General features: G+C 31.2%; 1 protein-coding gene across 1 annotated transcript in view; it reads right to left on the bottom strand.

Moving 5' to 3' along the window:
• The window catches only part of LOC143055919 (polyamine-transporting ATPase 13A3-like), a 65,827-nt gene extending 40,011 nt beyond the window's left edge, over positions 1–25,816 (bottom strand). Inside the window, exons 1-14 of the mRNA XM_076228972.1 lie at positions 25,724–25,816; positions 24,972–25,139; positions 21,047–21,105; positions 17,240–17,342; positions 16,108–16,185; positions 13,593–13,675; positions 12,825–12,902; positions 12,227–12,296; positions 11,412–11,546; positions 8,203–8,272; positions 7,341–7,472; positions 6,692–6,853; positions 4,968–5,125; positions 2,534–2,722 (exon numbers count right to left, since the gene is read on the bottom strand). Coding sequence (XP_076085087.1) covers positions 2,534–2,722; positions 4,968–5,125; positions 6,692–6,853; positions 7,341–7,472; positions 8,203–8,272; positions 11,412–11,546; positions 12,227–12,296; positions 12,825–12,902; positions 13,593–13,675; positions 16,108–16,185; positions 17,240–17,342; positions 21,047–21,105; positions 24,972–25,052 — 1,398 coding nt within the window. The 5' untranslated portion in view covers positions 25,053–25,139; positions 25,724–25,816. The remainder of the gene's footprint in view (positions 1–2,533; positions 2,723–4,967; positions 5,126–6,691; positions 6,854–7,340; positions 7,473–8,202; positions 8,273–11,411; positions 11,547–12,226; positions 12,297–12,824; positions 12,903–13,592; positions 13,676–16,107; positions 16,186–17,239; positions 17,343–21,046; positions 21,106–24,971; positions 25,140–25,723) is intronic.
• Between the last annotated feature and the right edge of the window lie 408 nt (positions 25,817–26,224).

Raw genomic sequence — 26,224 nt, 5'->3', positions numbered from 1 at the left:
GGAAGCAGGTGTCAGATAGATTCTGAAGCTGCATACTCATTTAAATAATGTGGATTCATTATTATTTGTTGGATACCAATTTTCATGGATTTCGTGGGTATAGTTAAACCACGAAATTAAATGTTCAACGAATGACAAATGTTCTTAAAGGGGCACTAGCTGTCAAATTCATGTTCACCGATTTTAATCAAATTCTCATATTTTATTTATAACAATGTAAAACATTATACATGTAGCTAGCAGACCAGGGTTTATTTTCTAGAGTAAGAATATTAGATGCTTGTAGAAATTTCCAATTTTGAATTATGCACAAAGATGGACCTTTAACAGGTTAAGGAACAACACTCCAAATGAGGGGTAACCTTACTGGAAGATCATTACAACCCACTGTAAAAAAGTCATTTATATTCATATTATTTGATGAAACTTTTCCCCAAGAACTATGCATCTATTAAGTACTGAATGGTCAAAACATGTCAAAAGAATTTTCTGTTGTTTCTAAACTTATATCTTCTTTATTAATTTGACCCCTCATTTAGAAAAGTTGTTCCAAATATAATGAATTTTCCCACTTTTGAGTTTAATAAAAATCTTAAAAATGTTCTTTATTTTTTTTCAACAGTAAAATGACCCCTTGTTTTAGGGACAGTCCCTCATTTAAGGGACACCACTCATAATTGGGGGAAAGGGGGGGGGGGGGAGTCCCAACCTGAATACAAAAATAAAATATGTTACAACCAGTATTATGTCAATAAATTATCAATAAATTAGTGAAAAAAATACTATTTACTATCTTTATCATGTTTATGGTAGTACAGTAGACTCCGGCCAATGGGATACCCAAATTGTCAGCTAAAAATATCCGATTACCCGATATATTCAATTAGACGATGAATGTATATTCATTGAATATTCTACAATAATAAGTAGATCTATTGCTTAATATGTGAAAGGGCTGGAGGATTGATGGAGTGATTTTTATCAATAACATCACCACGATGTTTGCAAAAAAAAATTATCAGCTGATTATGTAGCTAATGATTAAATTTGTTTCCACTTGCAGTTTTTAAATCCTATATTTATTAAAATCAATCAAATGTCCTGAAGTATTTATGTAAATTATTATCTTCCATAAATAGTTTGTCTTTACTTGTTTAGTAAACAAATTATTTACATTTTCACACAGGTAAACTAATTTGGCTATAAATAGATTAAAGCATGTCTGTGTAGAATCTCTAATCTAAAATCGTAATTGTTATAATTTTATTTCTTTAAATAATCAAATTTAAATTTATGAAAATATTCATGATTGATAAAATAGTATTGCTTAAAGTTTACGCTTTCAGAGACTATTTATGTTTAGGTCATGGTTCTAGAGGCTTCTTGACATAGTTGTAAACAAACCAATATGGCCGCCACACGTGATTACCTTTGCATATGTGAAAAAAATATTTCTGACAAAAGTCAGATTTCTCTTGTCAAAAGGGATTTATATTTATATTGCAATAAATTATTCAGAAGGAGGTACATTCAGTTTCAATTATATTTTTTTTTCTATGAGCATTTAGAGTTTAATCAAATTCTCCAAACAGCAACGTACTGCTCTTGTCAACTGAGTCTTGAATAATTTTATAAATAGATTCAAACCATTTGAAGTAGAAGGGCATCTAATTCACATGACAAAGGAAAACAATGAATAAAGACAACAATTTAATAAGAAATAGATCCTTTTTATTTATAAAAAACAAAATCTTCTTGTCTGCAGGATTGCAAATTCGTAACTTCAAGGGCGAACTTGTAAACAGGGCGAGTTGTCCCGATACCAAATTCACGCATGCGTAATACAAATATCTACAGTAAAAACATCCGGTTACAAGTAAACAAATAACGTTCATGTGGATGAGATGAAATCTAATAATTTACATAAATAAAAGGGTCATATTTACGACAGTGATTGTTTTTCAATCCTAATTTACAAATTAAATGATTCAGATGCTTAATCATGTGTAAAAATCGGTGTCAGGAATCTAAGTTGTTACGAAATTGTAATACACAGAAACGAATGCGGCATACAGAGGCTCAATGGTCAGCCCCATAGGTCTTCAGAAGACTTGATGTCTTCTTCCACCAAAAAGATGGTTATGTCTAGAACAAAGACTAAGTAATATTTTTAATCCCATTAATTACTTCTATTTTGAGTTAAATCAGATCATCCTTTGATAAATGTTTGTATTTTTTCCATCAATGTCTTACCCATAACCTTCCATATGCATTTACACCAATGCAGAATACTTGGAATTATCATATAGTGGGATACTAATTTTTGTGAATTTGTGGTTTAAAGTTAATCACTCATTTAAATGTTCAATTGAACTGTTTCTAAGGGCTTGTGTACAGACTGTCGAAAACACCCCCAAAAAGACAATTTTTCTTCAATCTACATAAATTGGTATAGTTGAACAATAAATGAATCTACAGTATATAATATTGTTCAAGGTCATATGACATCTATTAATTTCATAAAAAGTATTACCTTATCAAAACAGAAGAGATCAAGTCTGCCACAAAAATTAATCCTTGGAGGACTGATACAAAATATTCCTGTCTTTTTTAATCTATTTTGAGCATAAACTGTTCCAATCGTCATGGCAGCAGGCAAGGCAGGAGGAACTATCACAGTTATAATGTCTAAGGCACGTAATATTATCTTTGGTATCACAACCTGAAATATATCAAAGTTATAATGTCTAAGGCACATAATATTATCTTTGGTATCACAACCTGAAATATATCAAAGTTATAATGTCTAAGGCACATAATATTATCTTTGGTATCACAACCTGAAATATATCAAAGTTATAATGTCTAAGGCACGTAATATTATCTTTGGTATCACAACCTGAAATATATCAAAGTTATAATGTCTAAGGCACGTAATATTATCTTTGGTATCACAACCTGAAATATATCAAAGTTATAATGTCTAAGGCACGTAATATTATCTTTGGTATCACAACCTGAAATATATCACCAAAACTTCTCACTAAGTCCTGATGTAATATTACATACTTTTTCATGAATTTCCATATTAATTCAATCATAAAATATGGTGAAGATTGTCACCAATGGATTCGTTAGACAAGAGCTTTGAAATCTTTTATCAACAAAACCAAGATAATTCAATATAGTAAGCATCCAGTCCTTTTCTTACAAATTGTTCCATTTCAAAGTAGTAGTAAAAGTTTAGTATGAGTGCAAAAGCATCATATTTTTTTTCAGATAAGTCTACCATAAGGAATAATGTTAAGATTAAGAAACATAGAATATATACAAGAGTGCACACGCTGAAATGTCTCGCCTTCTATACTAATCATTGATATTATGTTGATCACGGAGGGTCAACTTCCTATTATTGGGTATACGGGGATGTGCCAAAAATATGGGTCATAATTTTGCGAGATTTTATATAAAAATGACCCTCCTTTTTAATGACATCTTATATTAAAATGCATTTACGTTTGATAACTATATATTGATTCGGGGTATGATCTACATATCATATATAAATATGCTATTGAGAATCATACATTATTAATGGTCAATTATTATATTAAATTAAATCAATTCATTTGAAAGTTCACCTTTCAAACAAAGTGCTTTTAAATAAGTTCCCAAATGAACCCCGGTGAGTTAGTGCTTATATAAGCATGGGTCATATTTTAAATATTGTATATAAGTATAGGTCATTCTTTCTTAAATATTTATATAACTATAGGTACTAAATTTCAGTGAATGTTATATTAAAATGGGTACGTTTTTTGAGGCAAAAATGGCACACCCCTACCAAGAAAATATCGAAGTTACCCCCCCGTGATGTTGATAGTCCTAAGTATAAAGCTAAGCTTTATTACAACTGTCACATTAACTTAACATTAACCAAGATAACTAAACAAAGACCAATGAACCTTGAAAATGAGGTCAAGGTCAGATGAACCATGCCAGGCAGACAAATACAGCTAACAATGCTTCTATACAACATATATAGTTGACCCATTACTGATAGTTTAAGAAAAATAGACCAAAACACAAAAACTTAACACTGTGCAATGAACCGTGAAAATGAGGTCACTGTCAAATAAAACCTGCGCGACTGACATAAAGATCATAAAATATTTCCATACACCAAATATAGTTGACCTATGGCATATAGTATTAGATAAAAAGACCAAAACTCAAAAACTTAACTTTGACCACTGAACCATGAAAATGAGGTCAAGGTCACATGACATCTGCCCGCTAGACATGTATAGCTTACAATCATTCCATACAACAAATATAGTAGACCTATTGCATATAGTATGAGAAAAACAGACCAAAACACAAAAATTTAACTATAACCACTGAACCATGAAAATGAGGTCAAGGTCAGATGACACCTGCCAGTTGGATATGTACACCTTACAGTCCTTCCATAGACTGATTATGCTAGCCCTATTGCTTATAGTATCTGAGATATGGACTTGACCACCAAAACTTAACCTTGTGCACTGATCCATGAAATGAGATCGAGGTCAAGTGAAAACTGTCTGACAGACATGAGGACCTTGCAAGGTACGCACATATCAAATATAGTTATCCTATTACTTATAATAAGAGAGAATTCAACATTACAAAAAATTTGAACTTTTTTTTCAAGTAGTCACTGAACCATGAAAATGAGGTCAAGGTTATTGGACATGTGACTGACAGAAACTTTGAAACATGAAGCATCTATATACAAAGTATGAAGCATCCAGGTCTTCCACCTTCTAAAATATAAAGCTTTGAAGAAGTGAGCTAACACCGCCGCCACCGCCGCCGTAGCCGCCGCCGCCGGATCACTATCCCTATGTCGAGCTTTCTGCAACAAAAGTTGCAGGCTCGACAAAAACTATCTTATATCATCTATTCACTATTAAGCTACTTACTCCTTTCCTGACTAGTATTACAACACTATATGTCATTCCCATCAAAGCTATAGCACTCAGAAACAACACAAACTTCATAGCATCCTGGTAAAATTTAAATCCTAGAGGTTTGGGGTACAGAATTCCTCTCACTAACTCTCCTTTGGCAGTTTTAAAACCTATAAAATATCATTAAAACATCCAATTTTAATCATTATGGTAATAAGCAAAGCCCACAGATATTTCAAAGAATCAGAAAGCAGGAGGTAGGTGTCTGACCGATCCCAAACATGTTCATACATTTCAAGGGCAGCTTAATTTTGATTCAATGGGCATACATCAGTCAGGGGACTTACTGAAATAAGTGATTTTTAAATCACTTATTTGAGTAGCATATTCGAGGTTTTGTCACAAATTGGGATTTTGTAGTTTTTTCAAAATTTTAAACACATAGGTTTAAATAATATCTTTTAATTAGTAAAATTTAAAAAAAAAAAATGAACTTTTTGCTTCTTTTAAGTAGCAAGGTTTTACGACTTTGATGCTATCATTCAGCTGAAAATTCTATTTTAGTTGAAAAAATACTATAATAATGGCTTTACATAATGAACTGATACTTTCTTAAAAGATTTTTCCCATTAGTGGGGGTATTATTCCTGTGAAGTTCAAGGTTTCATCTTTCAGATTATGTAATAAAATTCTACTGTTCGCGATAAAAATTTCACTTTTCGGAGGTGTTGAAATTAGTGGGGGTTATTAAAAGAATGATACTTAAAGCAGTGATTTTTGGGAAGGAAATTGAGGTCTGATACTTAAACAAGTGATTTTTATGTCATTATCCTAGATTCAGTACAAGGTCATCACCTGAAATGACCTGGTCATCCTAGACAACACAGATGTTGGTTCTGATAAGTCTAGAAACATAATTAGTCCCTAGATCATTAGTATTCTATATTTAAAGCTACAATAAAATTAAATCACTTCTTCTAGTGATTAATTTGCACTACTTAAATAGGTGATTATTAAAGAAAGACAACTCTAACTTCTCACCTTTATGGAAATAAGGTTACTTGAATCAGAGATTTAGAAAATCACTTATTCAAGTAAGTCCCCTGACTGTACATAAACAGCTACATCAAAAAAACCATCAAAGATATCAGATTTATATTTCAATAGGCATTATGTTAATTTGGTTTACATAAAGGCGCATCAGTTTTGGTTGAATAAAACAATTTGGAAATGAACTTGAAAGGTATTGAAAAAAAAAATCCAAAGAGTTGTTCTATATCTAGCAATGACTATCTGCTCCCTTACGATGTAAAATGTATGCGCTTTAATGATTTTCATGTTATATCAACATAACGGAAATTTAAAACCAGACCATTCAGGGTGGGAAGAAAAATATATAGGTATTTATATTGAATATTGTTCAGCATAATCTAAGCTTATTTAAATAATAAATATATCATACCCATAGCCAGGGGGGTTTGGGGGGTTAGGACGAACCCCCTCCTTGAAACCAAATAAGCACTGTTAAAGTCAACGTTCTTTTCAAATTGTGACTGTTAAAGTCGAGTTCATGAGTCCAAATAACCCTCCTTTGGAAATTCCTGGCTACGGTTCTGAATATTCTTATAATATCAACCATCCAACAACAATAGCTGTTACTATGTCTGATCATAACGTGTTTTTCTTAAAAATTTCTGCTCCCAGAATGTTTATGTGTAAATGTTTATAAATATTACCTGTTCTAACAACAACAGCTGTGACTTTGGCATGACCATAATATCTGGTCTGTAAAACTTTGGTCCCAGAAAACAATGTGTGGCGTTTATGTAGGTCTGCAGAATATACTTCTGAATCCTCTTGATGTGACAACTGTGTTTTAGTGACAGGAACACTTTCTCCTGAAATAATAAAGACAACAGAAACATGTATTTTTTTATTAAAGAAACATTACAAAAATGTGTTGACTTAGAGATGAACTAGTACTGACAAAGAATTTAATTTGGCTTGCAATCTGTGAAAATTGTTTTTAGAGTTGGCAACATTTGACTTGTTGATGTCATATGGTCTGCACCTTCTGTGGTGTCAACTCTTTCCTGAGGGACACAAAAAAATAAGAAAATGCAAAAGTGTGAGTTGAATATTGCAATACATGTATCAGGAAAATAGGTAAAAGATATAAGAATGTGAGTTTTTTATTATTTCGATAGCCAACCAGCCACATTATTCAAATAAAGAAAAAACTTGCAATAATTTATGTATTTACGTTACCAACTTCTATTTATTTTAAAATAAAACATACTTTGTGTTAAACAAATGGTTATTACATGTTAAAGAAGTTTGATGTCAAACAAAATCAATTTCTGTCAAACATCACAAATACCATACCTGTCAGCATGCTTTCGTTGACGATACATGTTCCTGCTGTGAGAACTGCATCACAAGTCATAGTACAACCATTATGTGGTATAGATATAAGATCACCAGGAACTAAATGACTAACAGGAACATCCTCATATGCTGTAAATATATATTTCATTCAATTCATTTACTATTGCCTGGTTAACCTCCTTTTTGATTATGAATAATGATTTTGATTAATGGTAATAAGAGATACAATTGTTGAAAGATTGGAATTGGTGACCTTTTCTTAACAGAATATACTACAAAATCATTTAAAGAAGTAAACTGCAATTTAATTAACAAATTATTCTTTTATAGTGTTCTTAACCTGATACATCAGATGATCAGTTGGGCATATTGAAAGTCTATTATGTGCGTAAATGTATTTCTCCTGTTTTTTTTAGTGGTAATGATACAAAAAGGACAATAGACTTTAACCAGCTTGATAAACAAGACAGACAGTTGTCTATTGTTGAAACATATTTTCTATGACCACTTAATTTCTTTACCATTTCATCCTTCAGTTTGTGGAATATACCCCATTTCTTGTCTTATATAAACAAACTTTCTTGATTTCCACTAAATTGTTATCCAAGATATTTTTCAGGTTTGTCCAAATTAATTCATCTTGAAGCTATTCCATTTAAGTGTGTGAGGGAAGCAAGGAGAATTTTATTTCTGAACGACAGTCCAAAGGTCATTTATGACTGTTAGACCAATTGATCTATTGAAAAGTTTATTGATTTGACATACGTAAAAATTAATTGAAAAAGTATGTTGGTTTGGGAGGGGATTTCAGAAGTCCTATTCTAACCTTCCACTTTCAAGTAATGGGAATATCTCTTACCTGTTCCACCTCTACAAACACTGATTGTCGATGATGAGAAAGCTACCATATTATGTAAGGTTATACTTTGCTGAAATGGAGAAATAAACTAAGTAGGTATACTCAAATAAAATAATCAATGAGTAATGAATTTCTCTCAGAAGAAGTTTAAAAGTCCCAGTCAATAAAGTACACAACAAGAGCTAAATGTATTCATTCAAGGAGACAATAGACTTGACAAAAATTTAAATACCTTGACCAAGATCTAGAGGAAATGACAGTGCGGGAAGGTTTCACTTGGTTCACAAAAAAAAGTGTATAACAGTTCACACAACACACATAAATTATTCATAACTGACATCACATTTTTAAAATACATAAAACAGGTTTCTGGTGATTATAGTGTTAGGAAAATTATTGAACCAATGTATAGATAAATACTAAACTATCTAAAATCTCTGAGCTTGGTTTTGTTTTTACATTTATTACCAATTCATAATGTACAATCATAATCAACAAAAGTATTTTGAGCAGTGATTTTTTATCCTTAACTTTCAGGTTTTGTTGACCTTGGTAAACATCAACACAGAATCATGGAGTATGTGTTTTGGAAGTGGGGGATGAAGCAATATTCACTTTTTTGTTTTTTAGTTTTTTATCTTTTCGATGTTTTTCTTTTGTTTTCTTTGAAATTTAGATAATACTATCTTTCTTCCATGTTTGTTAACTTTTTCTCAATCATGATTTTCCATTTTAACTTGCACTGTGCAATTGTAGAAGTTCTAATAACAGGTTTCATGGCTATAAGCTAAGGTTACTGCATACAGAAATGCTGTCAGCTAATAAGACTATGGGAAGACTTGGATAAATAAATTATTTTCTTTTAAAAGAAAGTCTATTTCCACATCTAAGCCATGCAAGTAATTCTTTATTTTTTTTAATTTGAAGGATTTTATGACTTTCGTTTAAGGATGTATTCTTCTGACATTTCAGTCTTATTCAGTTTCATTGAAATCTCGTTCTGAAATTATTTCCAAAACATGTCATCATGTGTTGCAAGTGGAAAATAGCAATGAATTTGATAAATATCATAATCAAACTTAACTCTGTGAAAAGATTGTGTATTTCCAATAAGTAGTTTTAATTTTGAGTAATCAATTTTCGAAATTTATTACTTATCTAGTCAGTCTTTTCAGTCAAAATTTTGAGAAAATAGGTGAGGGGTACAATTAAAGAGCTGAAAAGCTCTGAGGGGAAAGATGGCTCTTGTTTCTATTTCATGTTTTTTTTTGGGGGGAAGGGGGGGGGGGGTTATCTTTTGATAATCTTCATATAAAGAATGAAAAAAAACAACAGCTAGAACATGTGGAAGGTTGACACTATTGGAATCAATTGTTGTTTAATGTGATTTCGTTTCTTTAGTTTAGGATTCAATTTAGACCAATGGAAGAGATCTGCATCTTCTAAATCTAAACATTCAATTAAAGTTGATAGTTAATTATCTAAAATTCAACTAGTTGAATTCTGTCATTTAACAACAACTACAATTATTTTTGAAATCTTAATAGTGTATGACTGAACTGCAGGCTAGGGCCATTTTCCTTTTTTTGTGACAGTACAGATTTTTAATTTATTTCTTAAGAAAGTTAGGACTGAAAAATCTATTCAGTTTTAAATTTCCATTGATAAAGTTCCCATTTACATCTCTCATCACAGGGATACAGGTACTAATAAAAATAGCAATATGATTGATGTAAACTGTGTGAAGCTTGTTTCCAAATCCTACATTTTGAAATATTTGTAAAATTTCATGAATAAATAGGTTTAAACTACAAAATGCAACATTTGTAATTTTTTTGTAACTATTACAATGATTATGTTGGTACACAAAATTTAGTTTTAATGGAAGACTACTTATCATATACTAAATGTCACATTTTAAGTGTTTATTTTAATGGATAATTAGCTCAAAAATTGAGGTGCTCCTGAATTGGAGGAAGATTCTCAAAACAGAGTTTTACAGAAAAAAATGGAAAAGATCGTTTCTCTCCCCGATCTCATGTAGCCCCTCGGACTTCCTGTTTACTTTGAAAGTTGTTGACCTACAAATTAAAGTATTGCATGTTGATGTTTGAATCATCTACAGCAAACATCATTATGTTTAAATTTAACAAATACTATTTTTTAATAAGTGCACAATCTTTGAGAACGATTTAAATAACCAGTGAAGGATATCCCTGCTTATGCGTAGTGTGACATTCCAACAATGACGTCACTATAAAATATAATGTAGGTTGGATATATTTAGAATATCTCGTCATACTGATTTTTCTGGATTGTAAAAGAAACGTAAATAGTGTAAAGGAGAGCTCAATATACGATAATTTTGAGAGAAACATAAGGGAAATGTGTAAAAAAGTGTTTAAAGTCAATTTATTCATTTGTGTCTCCCCATCTCATCATTTTCAGTAAGATTTGTTGGGGGTTTTTCACACTATAAAAACAAAATGAATGATGTGAGGGAATGTCACTCTGGTCAACCCCATTGGGGATTGACGGCTTGAAGCCGTCTTCCCCAAAAAATGATTTTACCAGAAACATGAACATCCCATATAACTTTTTCTATTCAAATTTCTTAGATATGTATTTTTTCCAATCATTTATTACAAAGAAGTTGAAATAATATGCATTTTGTTCTTTAAACTGACAAAAATCACAAATTTACAAAATTGACAACATGGTAAATTTGACACGAAAAAGCATCAAAATATGATAAAACTTTCTTGTATTAACACCTACCTATAGTTGTTTTTAGTTGAATTTATTCTGATTGGTCCACTTCATCTTTATTGAGAGTATCAAAAAAAGTTTAATTGTGGAACTGTGATTTTTTTCACAATAATATCCCAAAAATGGGTAAAAATTGATGAAAAATGGGAAAATCATCAAATGTGTGTACTTTCAAATGGCCGTAGCAGAAAAAGAAGTGCACCACCATATATTTTTTTCTTCGCCAATTAGTTTCTTACAGTCATATAAACCCAAAAATCAGATTTAGAAAAAAAAGGTTTAATTCTAGAAATTTTTGCCTCCTCAGAGGTGTACATCCTTAAGTGTTTGTAAAGATGGTGTAAAATTTCATTGCTTTTCAGAAATTTTATAGTGTGAAAATATTTGCTTTCCCCGATTATAATTAGTTAAAATAATACTGAAACCTCTATTCTACTTACCCTTTTGGTTTCATACAATGACACAGCAATAGATACTAGTGAGATGAAGGCTATACATGAAGCATATATATAATACGAATCACAACTCCATAATATAATACTGCAAATCTGGAAGATGTAGAAGGGGTTGATCACCTGTAACAGAAACAGCATGATATTATATATGTGGGTGAATAACCATATCCTTTGTTTTTCTATAATACATGATATAATATATGGCAACAAAAAAAACATGACACAAGAATGTAGACAGCTCTCTTACAAGCAAAACATCCACAACTGTAAAATATAAGGGCATACACCATATCCACATGAACACTTTCTATAACATCCACAGTAGTACTGTTAGATAAGAACTTTATTTTTTTTTTGTCTTTTTGTTTAAGTACTTACTACTGATCTGATAAGACAAGACCTTTCTTACTAATTTTAACAAATAGTTCTAATATTGTATTTTTACACCACTGTGCCAGGTTAACCCTGCCACTTTCTTTGTTTGTCCGCATATGAGAAGACTTTATAAGTTTGAATAACTTGTATCTCATCCCTTTTGCATATTTAAGCAAACTAATTTTTCTGTCGAAGCCAGGAAACTAGGATAAATAGGAGTTTCATGGCCCCGATTTTTCAAAATCTTGAGTAACTTGACTTGCATAATCTAAATTTTAATCACCAGTACAAATCTTATCTCATACTTTATAACCCTTCACAAGTCTTCATATCATAAACAGTATCAATATTCCAGAGTTGAGTGCTTTTCTGCTCTTGAACTTTACTTAATGATTTTAAATGTACCTAAAGGTATTTTTACTTACTTCTTCCATGAAAAGTTTACCATAGGATTTCACATCTACATCTATAACATTGTCACCATACACCAATCTCCTACAAAATATAACAAAGTCAGTAACTTATAACATTTTCACCATACACCAATCTCCTACAAAATATCATAAACTATAGGAAGGATTCAGTTTCTACAAGTTTCTGGTGTATGGAGGGTTTGATATAGACATGTTTACTGTATGCAGGGTTCGATTTATACAAGTTTATGGTGTATGGACGGTTTCATTTTAAATAGTCTACTGTATGCAGACTTTAGTGTAGAAAACTTTTTTCGAGAATTGAAATAAGACAGATTTCTTCATCATGAAGGTTTCTGATTGTTTATGTTTTAGCAGAGTTCAGTTTAAATAAGTTTTCTGTGTATCAAAATAAGACAGATTTTTCCATTATAGAAGCTGTATAAGGTACCATTGAGTAAGGTTTCTAGTTGTTTATAAAGGGGTTTACTTTTAAAAAGTTTCTCAAGGACCTAGATAAAACAGACTTTTCCATTATAGAAAGTACAATTATGTGAGGTTTCTGTTATGTATGCAGGATTCTGTATAGACACGTTCCATTTACACTTACTTTTGTTCTTGTTCTTTCGATGTAAATCCCTGGAAATCTTCTGTTATAGAAATGCACGATACATTGGTTGACAAATCTCTGTCGAAAAAAAGCAATGTGTTAAAATTTGCTAACTTAGACTGTAACTGATTAAAATTAAAGTTGTGCCTTGTTCACACGTACCTTTAATTCTAATTGAATTCCAATCGAATGCAAATCGAATTCGCTAATCACGTTCACATACTCTTCTTTTTTAATTCGAATTGATTCGAATTGGCTAATTCGAATTAACTAATTCGCATTAACTAATTCGTATTAGAAATACGTTTTTGTTATCTGAATTAAAAGTTGATGTCGTTAGGACAGTTAAGCCAATTTGACGTGCATTCCAATTCGAATTAGAATTGATACTAGGACGTTAAACGTTCGAATGCGAATTAAACTATTTCGAATTATTTAATGCGAATCGAATTTGAATTACGTGTGAACTCAGCATTTAATCAGTTCATTATTTCTTTTATCTTTGGTGCTTTTTTGTCATCTACTTTGTTGGCCAATTTGTTTTAGATACTTTCAAATTCTAGTGGTTCTCTAATTTTAATCATATTGTGCAAACTGATTTGAATTTTTTTTTGAAAACATGATAATTTCAGTACATTTTCTAATATTCAATTACAATCAAACAAAAATATTATCAACTTAAAATTGTTGATAATGGTATCTGACTAAAGACTTGACGCTATCTAATAAACATTTTATAGTTCAGACCATCTCTAACATCAAACTTACAACAACTTATTGAAGTTCCTTGCTCCTTGGTCCCATATGTACCTGATATGTTGATAATCAAAATATTTCAAATCACTGTCACTCTGAAATATAAGCAACATTACATTATAAGCAAGAAGATTGGTATAAAAAGAAATGAGAACACTAAAATGTACAGGCCAAAAATATATGATTACATATAGGAGTGAATGAATTCATGAATGTATGGATCATGATTTATATTAAAGATCTATATATTTTCCGTCTTTTTTTATTCTAAATTTAAAACAAGCAAAATATTACAATATATATATATTCTATCCTACATAAAAGCACATGGGCAGTGCAATACAGATCCATTCATAATCTCACATAATTCAATTGACTAAGTTGCCTTAATATTTGCTTGTAAGTGCCTTGGCCATTGAACTTTGAAATACATATCAAATGGAATGTATTTTCTCATCTATAAGAAGCATTTAATTCTAACCAATAATATAAATGTGTGAAAGCAATGTTACTAAAGCAGTGTATTTGTTAGCAGTTTTTTCACATACATCAAATATACATTATAAATATAGTAACAAAGTCACAGTTACAAGACAAGAAAGGTTGTAGAGGACTATTGTATCCACCTGTTTTTTGTTTTTTTTTAATATTTTTGTAAGGGTTTGTTATCATTTTCTGAAATATTTTTCTTTGTGTTCACCTCGTCGGAAATTAAAATGAGCCTAAATAATATGCAAATTTGTATTCTTGTGCAACATTTATCTCATTTGAATTTTTTCAAGAATAAAAACTTTGCAAAAGTTTCAGAAGTAACAGTATTAGTAATTTTAAATAAGTTCTTTTTACTGTAACTTGAATTTTATCTAGAGTTCCTGTAGCTGTAGAAAAGTTTTGTGATTATGACTACCAGTATGTATTCTTGTTCCTTATTCCACATCTCCTTGTTTTCACAGAGATGACATATTTGATTTATAAGCAATGTTGTTCAATATACTAGATGAATCTTAACTAATACAAATCTCCAAACAACAATATACTATCTAATAACCTATTTAATATACTACTGGGTGTACACAAAACCATTGGGGAGATGATTAAATACATTTTTTGGAGGGTTTTGATAGGTTTAAGACTAACTCCACCACTTAATCAGTAACTGTGGTATACAATGTATTGAAGAAAGAACTTTAAAAGGAAGGCTTAAAAATAAAAATCTTTAAAGCGAAAGAAAGTACTTCTATTTCTACTTTTTCTTGGAGACAATTCAAGCAAAACCTTGTATACTATACTACGTTATGTATTTATTTAAGGGGAATAATAAGCTGATATACTTTTGCTGAATGAATTCTAGGGGGGTTTATAATTGGGAGACTTGATATAAAAGTAATGTTACCATTACCTGTTTACAGTTAATAGTACTATAGTTCATCTAAAGGAAAGAAATTATAGAATTGTAGGTTTTTGAATAAAATATGCACTACTAAGTATAATAAAATGAACAATGATAATAAAAAAAAACAACATCAGAACAGATCACAGTGGGTCAGACGTGGTTTTACTGTCAATGGCTATCGCTATCCTATGGTGTTTAATATAGGATAGTGACCGCCTTGTCTGATGCTTGGTCCGTTTCTGTGTGTGTTACATTTTAGTGTTGTGTCGTTGTTCTCCTCTTATATTTAATGTGTTTCCCTCGGTTTTAGTTTGTTACCCCGATTTAGTTTTTTGTCCATGGATTTAAGAGTTTTGAACAGCGGTATACTACTGTTGCCTTTATTTATCTGACCCACTAAACAAGTCCCTCTCATCCTGTGAATAGATCAGCATGAACATTGTAAACAGTTTAATGAATTATTTCAAGCATTATATTTAGATGTTTGTTTTGAGTTCTTAAAACTTTAAGTCTGTCTATCAATAAAAATCCAGTAAAATAAACAAAAATTATGGCGATCTTAAAAATACTCAATAAACATTTTCAAAGTTTTATTCTAGATACTGATGATACTGTCTGTTCATCATAAACCCGAAATGTTGATAATGCTTATGAGAGAATTTATGTAGGATTGCTATGTTTCACTCCTGTGACCAAACAAAAACACTTCTGAAGGGAAATCAGCAACATTTTACCTCCACAAATGTGTCTACACTAATATTCTTATTTGCATATGTCATATCAATATATAAAAGTTAGAGAAAGCATAAATAAAAAGATAGTGTAACTGTTAAAGCAACCAATCCCCAGATTAATATCAAAAAGAAAGTTTAATACAAGATACACATTCAAGAGCTTGTCTGTACCATGTATACCACATTTGTTAGCAATAATCTTGCTAATTGATATATAATGCTAATTGATATTATTCAGAGGTGTATTAGTGATATAGAAAGCTTGTTGTCACAGCAAAATGTATTTAGTAAAAGAAAAATGAAACAAGGTGATATTAATTGATATAAATTAGACAACAAGGGAGTTAACCCATGCAATGGATACAATTTCACTAGAGATCTAGACTACAGTGTTTTTAACCTTAAAACTGGTAAAAGACTGGCTGTCAGAAAATTTATTATATTTAGCAATCCATGAACCAATAGGGCCACCTCCTTTCTAAAAATAAATATTTCATTAAGAATATTATTTTTAATGTCTGTAAAAATATGGTTCTATTCATAACCTATCTGTTTCTGCACGTATCTTATTGAAAATATGTACAACACTACGATTGCTAACTATGATTCCAGTTTTACATCATAAAAATTAACACACTTCCTATGTGTAAGAAAGTTAATATTTATCTTAGTGTAAGGTTTTTCTATCTATGAGAAAAAGCAGCAAAAAAAATTCAAAAAAAAAATTTGAAGGGTAAGTAACTCTTCAGGGTGACAAGATTTTTAATAACATTCTTTGAACATGCTTTTAGTAAAGTATTTAATATCCACACAGCTCCTTTTCTCAGTTGTAATTAATTCACAAGCATAAAAGTATTCATCCATATGTAAATTTGAGTTGTTTTACATGGTCCCCACAGAACAAAATAAAGACTGCATTCATAAAGTTATTATATGAGTAAGTTAGGAAACTGTTATTCAGGGGTTGTCATTGGTTGCTCACTGTCATATCTATTTATTTTTTCATTTATTGTTTTTTGCCAAAAAAAATCTGTATTTGTAGCGTTGAAAATTGTCTTGCACAGAGGCAATTCTATAACTTATTATATGGTATGGGTTTTGCACATTGTTGAAGACTGAAAGTACAGTGTCCTGTAGTTGTATAATTCCTTGTCCATAGCTTTTAAAAACAAAATGTTACAAATTTTTCATCAATTGTGCAAATTAATATGCTTTTTCATTATTATCTAAATACAATTGTATATTGTGTATAATATAACTTTATAATACTCTATGTACTTATAAATATGTTATTATTATTTTGAGGACTCTCAGGAAGATTAGTTTTAACTAATGGGATCATCCTCTTAAAATAAAGATTATTTATTTATTTTATTTATTTATTCAGGAAGATAGTTGTCTCATTTAAAATCAAACCATTTTTCCTCATTTTCATATTTACGACTTATCAATGATGAAAAGAAGAAAACCAAATATTTTCAGTAAAAGTATAAATAAATATTCCATGATTAAATGCATTTTTTTAGTTTTACCTTTCTTTTCTCTACCAGTAAGGCTTTGTCACTAGATTCACTTGATTCTGAACTGGTATCATCTGCAGGCGGCACTGGCTGGCTCAACCCAACATCACTTGGACTGTCATAAGAACAATGAAAACAACATTTTATAAATTTGACAACTCCCAAGTGGTTTTCTCAATTTAACTTCTTAGGCTACATGAGTAGCCCAATGAAATACAGAAAATCATGACCAACTATATGAACAATTGGACCTAAAAATATGATAATAGAAAAACCAGATCAATGGATCAACAAGAATGTTTTGATAGTGCACAGATGCCCCACTCGCACTATCATTTTCTATGTTCAGTGGACTTCAAAATTGGGGTAAAAACTCTAATTTGGAATTAAAATTGGAAATATCTTATCATAGGGAACATGTGTACTAAGTTTCAAGTTGATTGGACTTCAACTTCATCAAAATACTACCTTGTCCAAAAACTTTAACCAAAAACTTTAACTTAAAGCGAATAAAGGGAGGAACGATTGAATGGAAGGTTGAAAAGTCACAGAGGAACTAAAGGACACACAGACCGAAAAAAAAAATAATGTCCCTAGATAGGGAATAACTAGAGGCTCTAAAGAGCCTGTGTCGCTCACCTTGGTCCATGTGAATATTAAACAATGGACACAGATGGATTCATGACAAAATTGTGTTTTGGTGATGGTGATGTGTTTGTAGATCTTACTTTACTAAACATTCTTGCTGCTTACAATTATCTCTATCTATAACAGTACTTTCTGTGGAAAATGTTATTGAAAATCTTCAAATTTTAAGAAAATTGTTAAAAATTGTCTATGAAGGGCAATAACTCCTTAGGGGATCAATTGAATATTTTGGTCAGACTGACTTATTTTTAGTTCTTACTTTGCTGTACATTATTGCTGTTTACAGTTTATCTCTATCTATAATAATATTCAAGATAACAACAAAAAAACAGCAAAATTTCCTCAAAATTACCAATTCAGGGGCAGCAACCTAACAACCGATTATCCGATTCATCTGAAAATTTCAGGGCAGATAGATCATGACCTGATCAACAATTTTACTTCCTCTCAGATTTGCTCTTAATGCTTTGGTTTTTGAGTTATAAGCCAAAAACTGCATTTTACCCCCCTGTTCTATTTTTAACCAAGGTGGCCATCTTGGTTTGTTGGCCAAGTTACCGGACACATTTTTTTAACTAGATACCCAATGATGATTATGGCTAAGTTTGGTTAAATTTGGCACAGTAGTTTCAGAGGAGAAGATTTTTCTAAAAGATTACTAAGATTTACGAAAAATGGTTAAAAATTGACTATAAAGGGCAATAACTCCTAAAGGGGTCAACTGACCATTTCGGTCATGTAGACTTATTTGTTAATCTTACTTTGCTTAACATTATTGCTGTTTACAGTTTATCTCTATCTATAATAATGTTCAAGATAATAACCAAGAACAGCAAAATTTCCTTAAAATTACCAATTCAGGGGCAGCAACCCAACATCAGGTTGTCCGATTCATCTGAAAATTTCAGGGCAGATAGATCTTGACCCTATAAACAATTTTACCCCCATGTCAGATTTGCTCTAAATGCTTTAGTTTTTGAGTTATAAGCCAAAAACTGCATTTTACCCCTATGTTCTATTTTTAGCCGTGGTGGCCATCTTGGTTAGTTGGCCGGGTCACCGGACACATTTTTTAAACTAGATACCCCAATGATGATTGTGGCCAAGTTTGGTTTAATTTGGCCCAGTAGTTTCAGAGGAGAAGATTTTTCTAAAAGATAACAAAGATTTACGAAAAATGGTTAAAAATTGACTATAAAGGGCAATAACTCCTAAAGGGGTCAACTGACCATTTGGGTCAGGTTGACTTATTTGTAAATCTTACTTTGCTGAACATTATTGCTGTTTACAGTTTATCTCTATCTATAATAATATTCAAGATAATAACCAAAAACAGTAAAATTTCCTTAAAATTACCAATTCAGGGGCAGCAACCCAACAACGGGTTGTCCGATTCATCTGAAAATTTCAGGGCAGATAGATCTTGACCTGATGAACAATTTTACCCCATGTCAGATTTGCTCTAAATGCTTTGGTTTTTGAGTTATAAGCCAAAAACTGCATTTTACCCCTATGTTCTATTTTTAGCCATGGCGGCCATCTTGGTTGGTTGACCGGGTCACCGGACACATTTTTTAAACTAGATACCCCAATGATGATTGTGGCCAAGTTTGGTTAAATTTGGCCCAGTAGTTTCAGAGGAGAAGATTTTTGTAAAAGTTAACGACGCCAGACGACGGACGACAGACGACGGACGCCGGACGCCGGACGCCAAGTGCTGAGAAAAGCTCACTTGGCCCTTTGGGCCAGGTGAGCTAAAAAATTAAAAGGACCTTATATATACTTATCAAATATTTCTATGAGCATTGACTAATCAATATCTTTTATTAACTAATTTAAAACATATACTTCTGTTTTCATCATTTGTTTAAGACTTGTTAACTCTTATGTCTTTAAAGCCTTGAAGAGGATGTATTTATAAAATATAAGGTAAAGTGTGTCACACTCTTACATATCAATATTCATAAATTATTTGTCACAGTTTAGGGGTTATTATCATTTAGTAAGATCTGTAAATGAAGAAAGCAAAATAAATACATGTAGATGTTCCTTATATGATTTACTAATTTTTCAATCAAATTAGAATGAAAAAATAAGAGTATTTGTTTGTGCAAATACATGATTTCATATATAAACATGATAAATAAAAGTAACGATAAAACTTTATGAAAACCAAGTAACATACATGAATCAATCAAGACTGTTTGTTATGAAGATTTATATAATCCTTTTTCCAAATAGCTATTTGACGTCTATAGCCAGCTGTTACATCATATATTATTCTTAGTCATTAAGTATTGAAATTAAATGTCTATCCATTATCGTCTTTATCTAGTTAACTGTCAATACTAGTATCTATATGATTAACCTTTTGTTAGAACAAATAAATAAATATTTACAAAATATAAGGTGAGGGGGTTTCTTTTTTAAGTTTATAATTTTCTCTCCAATTTAAATCATGATCAAAATTTAAGTCCTTCAGCAAAAAATGGCATTTAAATTAAAAAACAAATTATAATTTTTTTTCTTCAGTTGTATGAATTATACAATTAACCTTTCATATGAAATTATTGTTGTTTTATACATGACAAAATTACAGACAGAAATATGCTATATAAATAACATGAGTATCATATAGGTTTGATGCATTACTGTTAAATGAAGAACTTGCATTCTGATATCTGATGCATTCTGATATCTGACATTGTCTGATACATATATCCTTATAAAGCTCTTACTGATATTACAATAATCAATCTCACATTTTTGTTCAGTCTTTTAATATTAAATACAAGCTATAGCCAATACATTTATCTTTAAAAAAAAAAAAAAAAAACATCCATGATAACAAATAGCTAAAATTCAGCAGCACCAACATCAGTATATGATTGATTTAAGTTCATACTGAGAAGAATTTATAGGCATGTTAGGTAATGGTAGTTCTTAGTTTTTTTCCAGAGATTATGGTTTTATGTTATACATTAAGGCTACAATGGTCATTCAATTGCACCATGCCATTGATCAATAAAGGCAAAACCCAATTCTATCCTAAAGTTTTCAGCAATTCAAATGCATTCGAAATTTCTGTTGTTCTTTTAGCATATTCAGTCAAAATGAAATATAAAAAAAAACAATCATTCTTGAATTTCTCAGCTCTTCTATTATACTTACATGCCAGCAGCAAAGTTTATTACTTTTATTTCACAGACATGACAATTATGGAAAGTATCCTGAAAAAAAATGGTTAAAAGAAATAAGTAAAATACATGAAATATGCAGTATAGGTAGTGTTGGATAATCGGTTGAAATTACCAACCGATTATCTATTACAATCGTTTGACAGCAACCAAGCGACTATCGGTTATAATCGCATCAGAATACTTTGCCCTTTTTTTAAATGAAATCATGCATTTTAGTCTCATTGGTCATGTCTAATGTGTATATTCCATTTCATTGCAGAGTTTTATATGTTAATATTTGATCTTCTGTTTCCTTTTCATATTTTATTTAGCAATTATAAAAATGAATTAATTAGAATCCAGATTCAGATTGAACATATTTTATCTCATAATTACAACATTAATTACCAAGAGTGACACTAACTTTTCTAAATTTCAATGGTGTAACCCACATTATAATTTCAATAACTTAGCAGTATAAACATTTAAATGTTTCACATTAAGAAAAGATATATATAAAGTATTTTACTTTAAGAAATTTAAGATTAACAGAAACCAGATGCTCCGCAGGGCATAGCTTTATACGACCGCAGAGGTTGAACCCTGAACGGTTGGGGCAAGTATGGACACAACATTCAAGCTGGATTCAGCTCTAAATTTGGATTGTGATTAAATAGTTGACACAGCATAGGTTTCTGACACAGAATGAATGTGTTCTAATGAACTTAAAATTTTTGTTTTCTCTTAGAGCAATTCACTATGCTGTTGAATATTAATCCTCTCAAAACAAGAATGTGTCCTCAGTACACGAATGCCCCACTCGCACTATCATTTTCCATGTTCAGTGGACCGTGAAATTGGGGTAAAAACTCTAATTTGGCATTAAAATTAGAAAGATCATATCATACGGGACATGTGTACTAAGTTTGAAGTCGATTGGACTTAAACTTCATCAAAAACTACCTTGACCAAAAACTTTAACCTGAAGCGGGACAGACGGACGGACGAACGGACGGACGAACGAACGGACAGACGGACGGACGGACGGACGCACAGACCAGAAAACATAATGCCCCTCTACTATCGTAGGTGGGGCATAAAAATGTTTGAAGAAATTTTCTTTTTTATTTATGAAATTTCAAATGAGAAAAATTGAACCCAATTTTTTTAATCACATCCCCCTTTCCCTTATTCCAAAACTAATCTCAATTAAAATTTCTAATGGAGTTTGCAACAATAACTACTCATTTAAATACATCATAAAATATTAAGAGGTAAAAAAAACTGCTTGTTATCACTGAATGTTATTTATTATAATTTATCAGTTGGTAGTAAAAAGTGAATATACATTGTATATTGTATATAACAAAGATTTAAGTTGATTCTGGACAAAGAAAGATAACTCCAATTAAAAAAAAATCTTGCTATTGCACAATATTTTGCAATTAGATATTTCTTGCTTACTATTCTGGACAAAGAAAGATAACTCTAATTAAAAAAAAATTTGCTATTTCACAATATTGTGCAATTAGATATTTCTTGCCATTGCGCAATACTGTGCAATTGAAAAGACTTGCTATTGCACAATACTTAATATAATAATTTTAGATCCTGATTTGGACCAACTTGAAAACTGGGCCCATAATAAAAAATCTAAGTACATTTTTGGATTCAGCATATCAAAGAACCCCAAGATTTCAATTTTTGTTGAAATCAGACTAAGTTTAATTTTGGACCCTTTGGACTTTAGTGTAGACCAATTTGAAAACAGGACCAAAAATGAAGAATCTACATACACAGTTAGATTTGGTATATCAAAGAACCCCATTTATTCAATTTTTGATGAAATCAAACAAAGTTTAATTTTGGACCCCGATTTGGACCAACTTGAAAACTGGGCCAATAATCAAGAATCTAAGTACATTTTTAGATTCAGCATATCAAAGAACCTAACTGATTCATTTTTTGTCAAAATCAAACTAAGTTTAATTTTGGACCCTTTGGACCTTAATGTAGACCAATTTGAAAACGGGACCAAAAGTTAAGAATCTACATACACAGTCATGACAGTTAGATTCGGCATATCAAAGAACCCCAATTATTCAATTTTGATGAAATCAAACAAAGTTTAATTTTGGACCCTTTGGGCCCCTTATTCTGTTGGGACCAAAACTCCCAAAATCAATACCAACCTTCCTTTTATGGTCATAAACCTTGTGTTTAAATTTCATAGATTTCTATTTACTTATACTAACGTTATGGTGCGAAAACCAAGAAAAATGCTTATTTGGGTCCCTTTTTGGCCCCTAATTCCTAAACTGTTGGGACCTAAACTCCCAAAATCAATACCAACCTTCCTTTTGTAGTCATTAACATTGTGTTTAAATTTCATTGATTTCTATTTACTTAAACTAAAGTTATTGTGCGAAAACCAAGAATAATGCTTATTTGGGCCCTTTTTTGGCCCCTAATTCCTAAACTGTTGAAACCTAAACTCCCAAAATCAATCCCAACCGTTCTTTTGTGGTCATAAACCTTGTGTCAAAATTTCATAGATTTCTATTAACTTAAACTAAAGTTATAATGCGAACACCAAGAAAATGCTTATTTGGGCCCTTTTTGGCCCCTAATTCCTAAAATGTTGGGACCAAAACTCCCAAAATCAATACCAACCTTCCTTTTGTGGTCATAAACCTTGTGTTAAAATTTCATAGATTTCCATTCACTTTTACTAAAGTTAGAGTGCGAAAACTAAAAGTATTCGGACGCCGGACGACGACGACGACGACGACGACGCCAACGTGATAGCAATATACGACGAAAAATTTTTCAAATTTTGCGGTCGTATAAAAATAAAACAATGCATTTGCATTGAAATATATACAGTAAACAAAGAGGATCCAGCCAATGTCTGTTAATTCGTGTAGAATGCTTTTTTTTCTCACTTTTATGATCATCATTTTTCTGTCAATTGTGTCATTCGAGCGTCTGAACTTATAAATGCAAAAATGCGGAATTATTACATAGTTGAACCGTATCCAAACCGTGATTCTAATGTATTTCAATGGCGGACAAATTTCAGAAAATTTACAAAAATAAACGACGTTTGACAAGCAATTTGGGAAGGAATATGACGCTTTTGACGCTACTAATGGATAAAACATTAATAAAAGGCAATTTGCGACACGCTCTAATGAAGTAAAGAAATTATTTTGTCTAAAATCTGAAGGATTTCATGTACGCTCTCAAGTAACAAGTATCCGGTATTGAGAGAGTATTTCATGCAAAGTTATTTATTTTAAAGATCAATCTGTATATATATATAGTCAATACTTTTGTCACGTTTTAAAGGGGAAAAAATGGTTTTGTCTTTAATTATAGGATGTTTGACATTGTTATTGTCATCGACTGATATTTTTCGTTCTCAGATTTTCGTTGCAATTTGTTTGACTGAGCAAATAAAATTCAAACCGCAAACGGACCGGAAGTTGATACGCAAAAAGTCCGGAAACTATAGCGACAATCGATTGAACAAAATCCCAATCGATTATCGACATCGTGAGGCCAAACCAACTGATTTCCGACTTATTCCGATCATCGGAACAACACTAAGTATAGGTATCTTCCTTTCTAAAGGTATACACAGACGTGCCACTGGAATGGGTCACAATTTCAAAGTGTAATATATCAATGGTGCAATTTCACCAATGTAATATATATTAATGGTCATAAACCTTCATATTCCTATCATAAGGCATTTCTAAGCATTTGCACGTAAAGTAGTGTATATTTTGCCATTTTACAATAATCCTGTCATTTTATGGCTATATATATAATCACAGAACCAAAAGTGCATATTTTTATGAAAGTAATGAGATTTCAAAAGCAAAATTTAAAGCTAAACATTGTTACAGTACCTGTACAAGTATATGATCAGCTGATTGCAAAGAACATTTCTTTTTTCTAAGGTAACATTGAAGTTGAGGTTTCCATGACATCAATAATAGGATAAATCCACCAGTAAAGAGGACCAAAAAGGGGAACACAATAACTCTCCATTGGCTGTAGCAGTAACCATAGCAAAGCTAAAATAACAATTGCATTTGTTAAAATCACAATGAAGTTCTGAAACTATAGATTACTAAAGTGAAATGCATGCATATGTAATGTACAGGCCTTGGTGGTCAATGGTCTCAGCAGTATATATGACTATTGTATCACTAGCATGTCAACACTGAGGTTATGAATCTCCCATGTGGCAGGTGCATTTGACTTCAATCTTACAGTGATTATGAATTTTAGTTTTCCAGTCGAAGGTTCTCAGCCTGTTTCTCTGTGGGCTTCCTCCGTGTATAAAATCTGATTGCCACAAAATAGGCCAATAGTGTAAAAGTAGTGTTACAAACAATCAATCAATATACATGTATATGTTGTGTTCTGAATCATGTACATTCGTAGCATTCAAGGAAAAAAAGGTCAATTCTTTGAATAAAAATCTTTGAGAAGATACCTAGATAGGTACATGTTCATCCCTGTATAAGTTTCAAAACTGCTTTTAAACATGAGATTTCTTTAATTTACTGTAATTGATTTACTGTACATGATATACCAGGTACGTAAAGCATTATAAATTACATTTTCTAACAGTTAATAGGATTGGTTAACATACCAATTCATCTTCCGTGCCATCATTTATAACTGTCCTATTTGCCAGTAACTGATCAAGTATCAACTGATCACTGCTCCGTCTTCTAGTGTTTCCTATAAATGTATGTAAAAAAATAACAGATCTTCAGGTTAATTTTGGTTTGAGCTGTTTTAGAGATTTAAGGATTCTTTTTGCAATGCATTTTATATTAATCACTCTATTAATTATAACTAGAATATAAAAAAGAAGGTGTAGTTTGATATAATTTATAGCCAATACTGTAAGACAACTCTCCACAAGAGACCAAATGACACATAAATTAACAGCTATAGGTCTACTGTACGGCTTTCAACAACTATCAAACCCATACAGCAGTCAGCTATAAAAGGCCGAAAACTAAATATATGTCAGCAGGACCGACTGTGTGCAGGCTGTAGCGTATAGACAGTCAAGGTCGTTAAACACTTCCATCATCATGTCAGTAAGAGCCACTCTTGCTCATTTCTAAGTGTCTTTGTGACA

Source organism: Mytilus galloprovincialis, chromosome 13 (genome assembly GCF_965363235.1).
Source record: "Mytilus galloprovincialis chromosome 13, xbMytGall1.hap1.1, whole genome shotgun sequence".
In the NCBI taxonomy this organism is placed as follows: Eukaryota; Metazoa; Mollusca; class Bivalvia; order Mytilida; family Mytilidae; genus Mytilus; species Mytilus galloprovincialis.
This window is presented reverse-complemented; position numbering and strand designations above follow the sequence as displayed.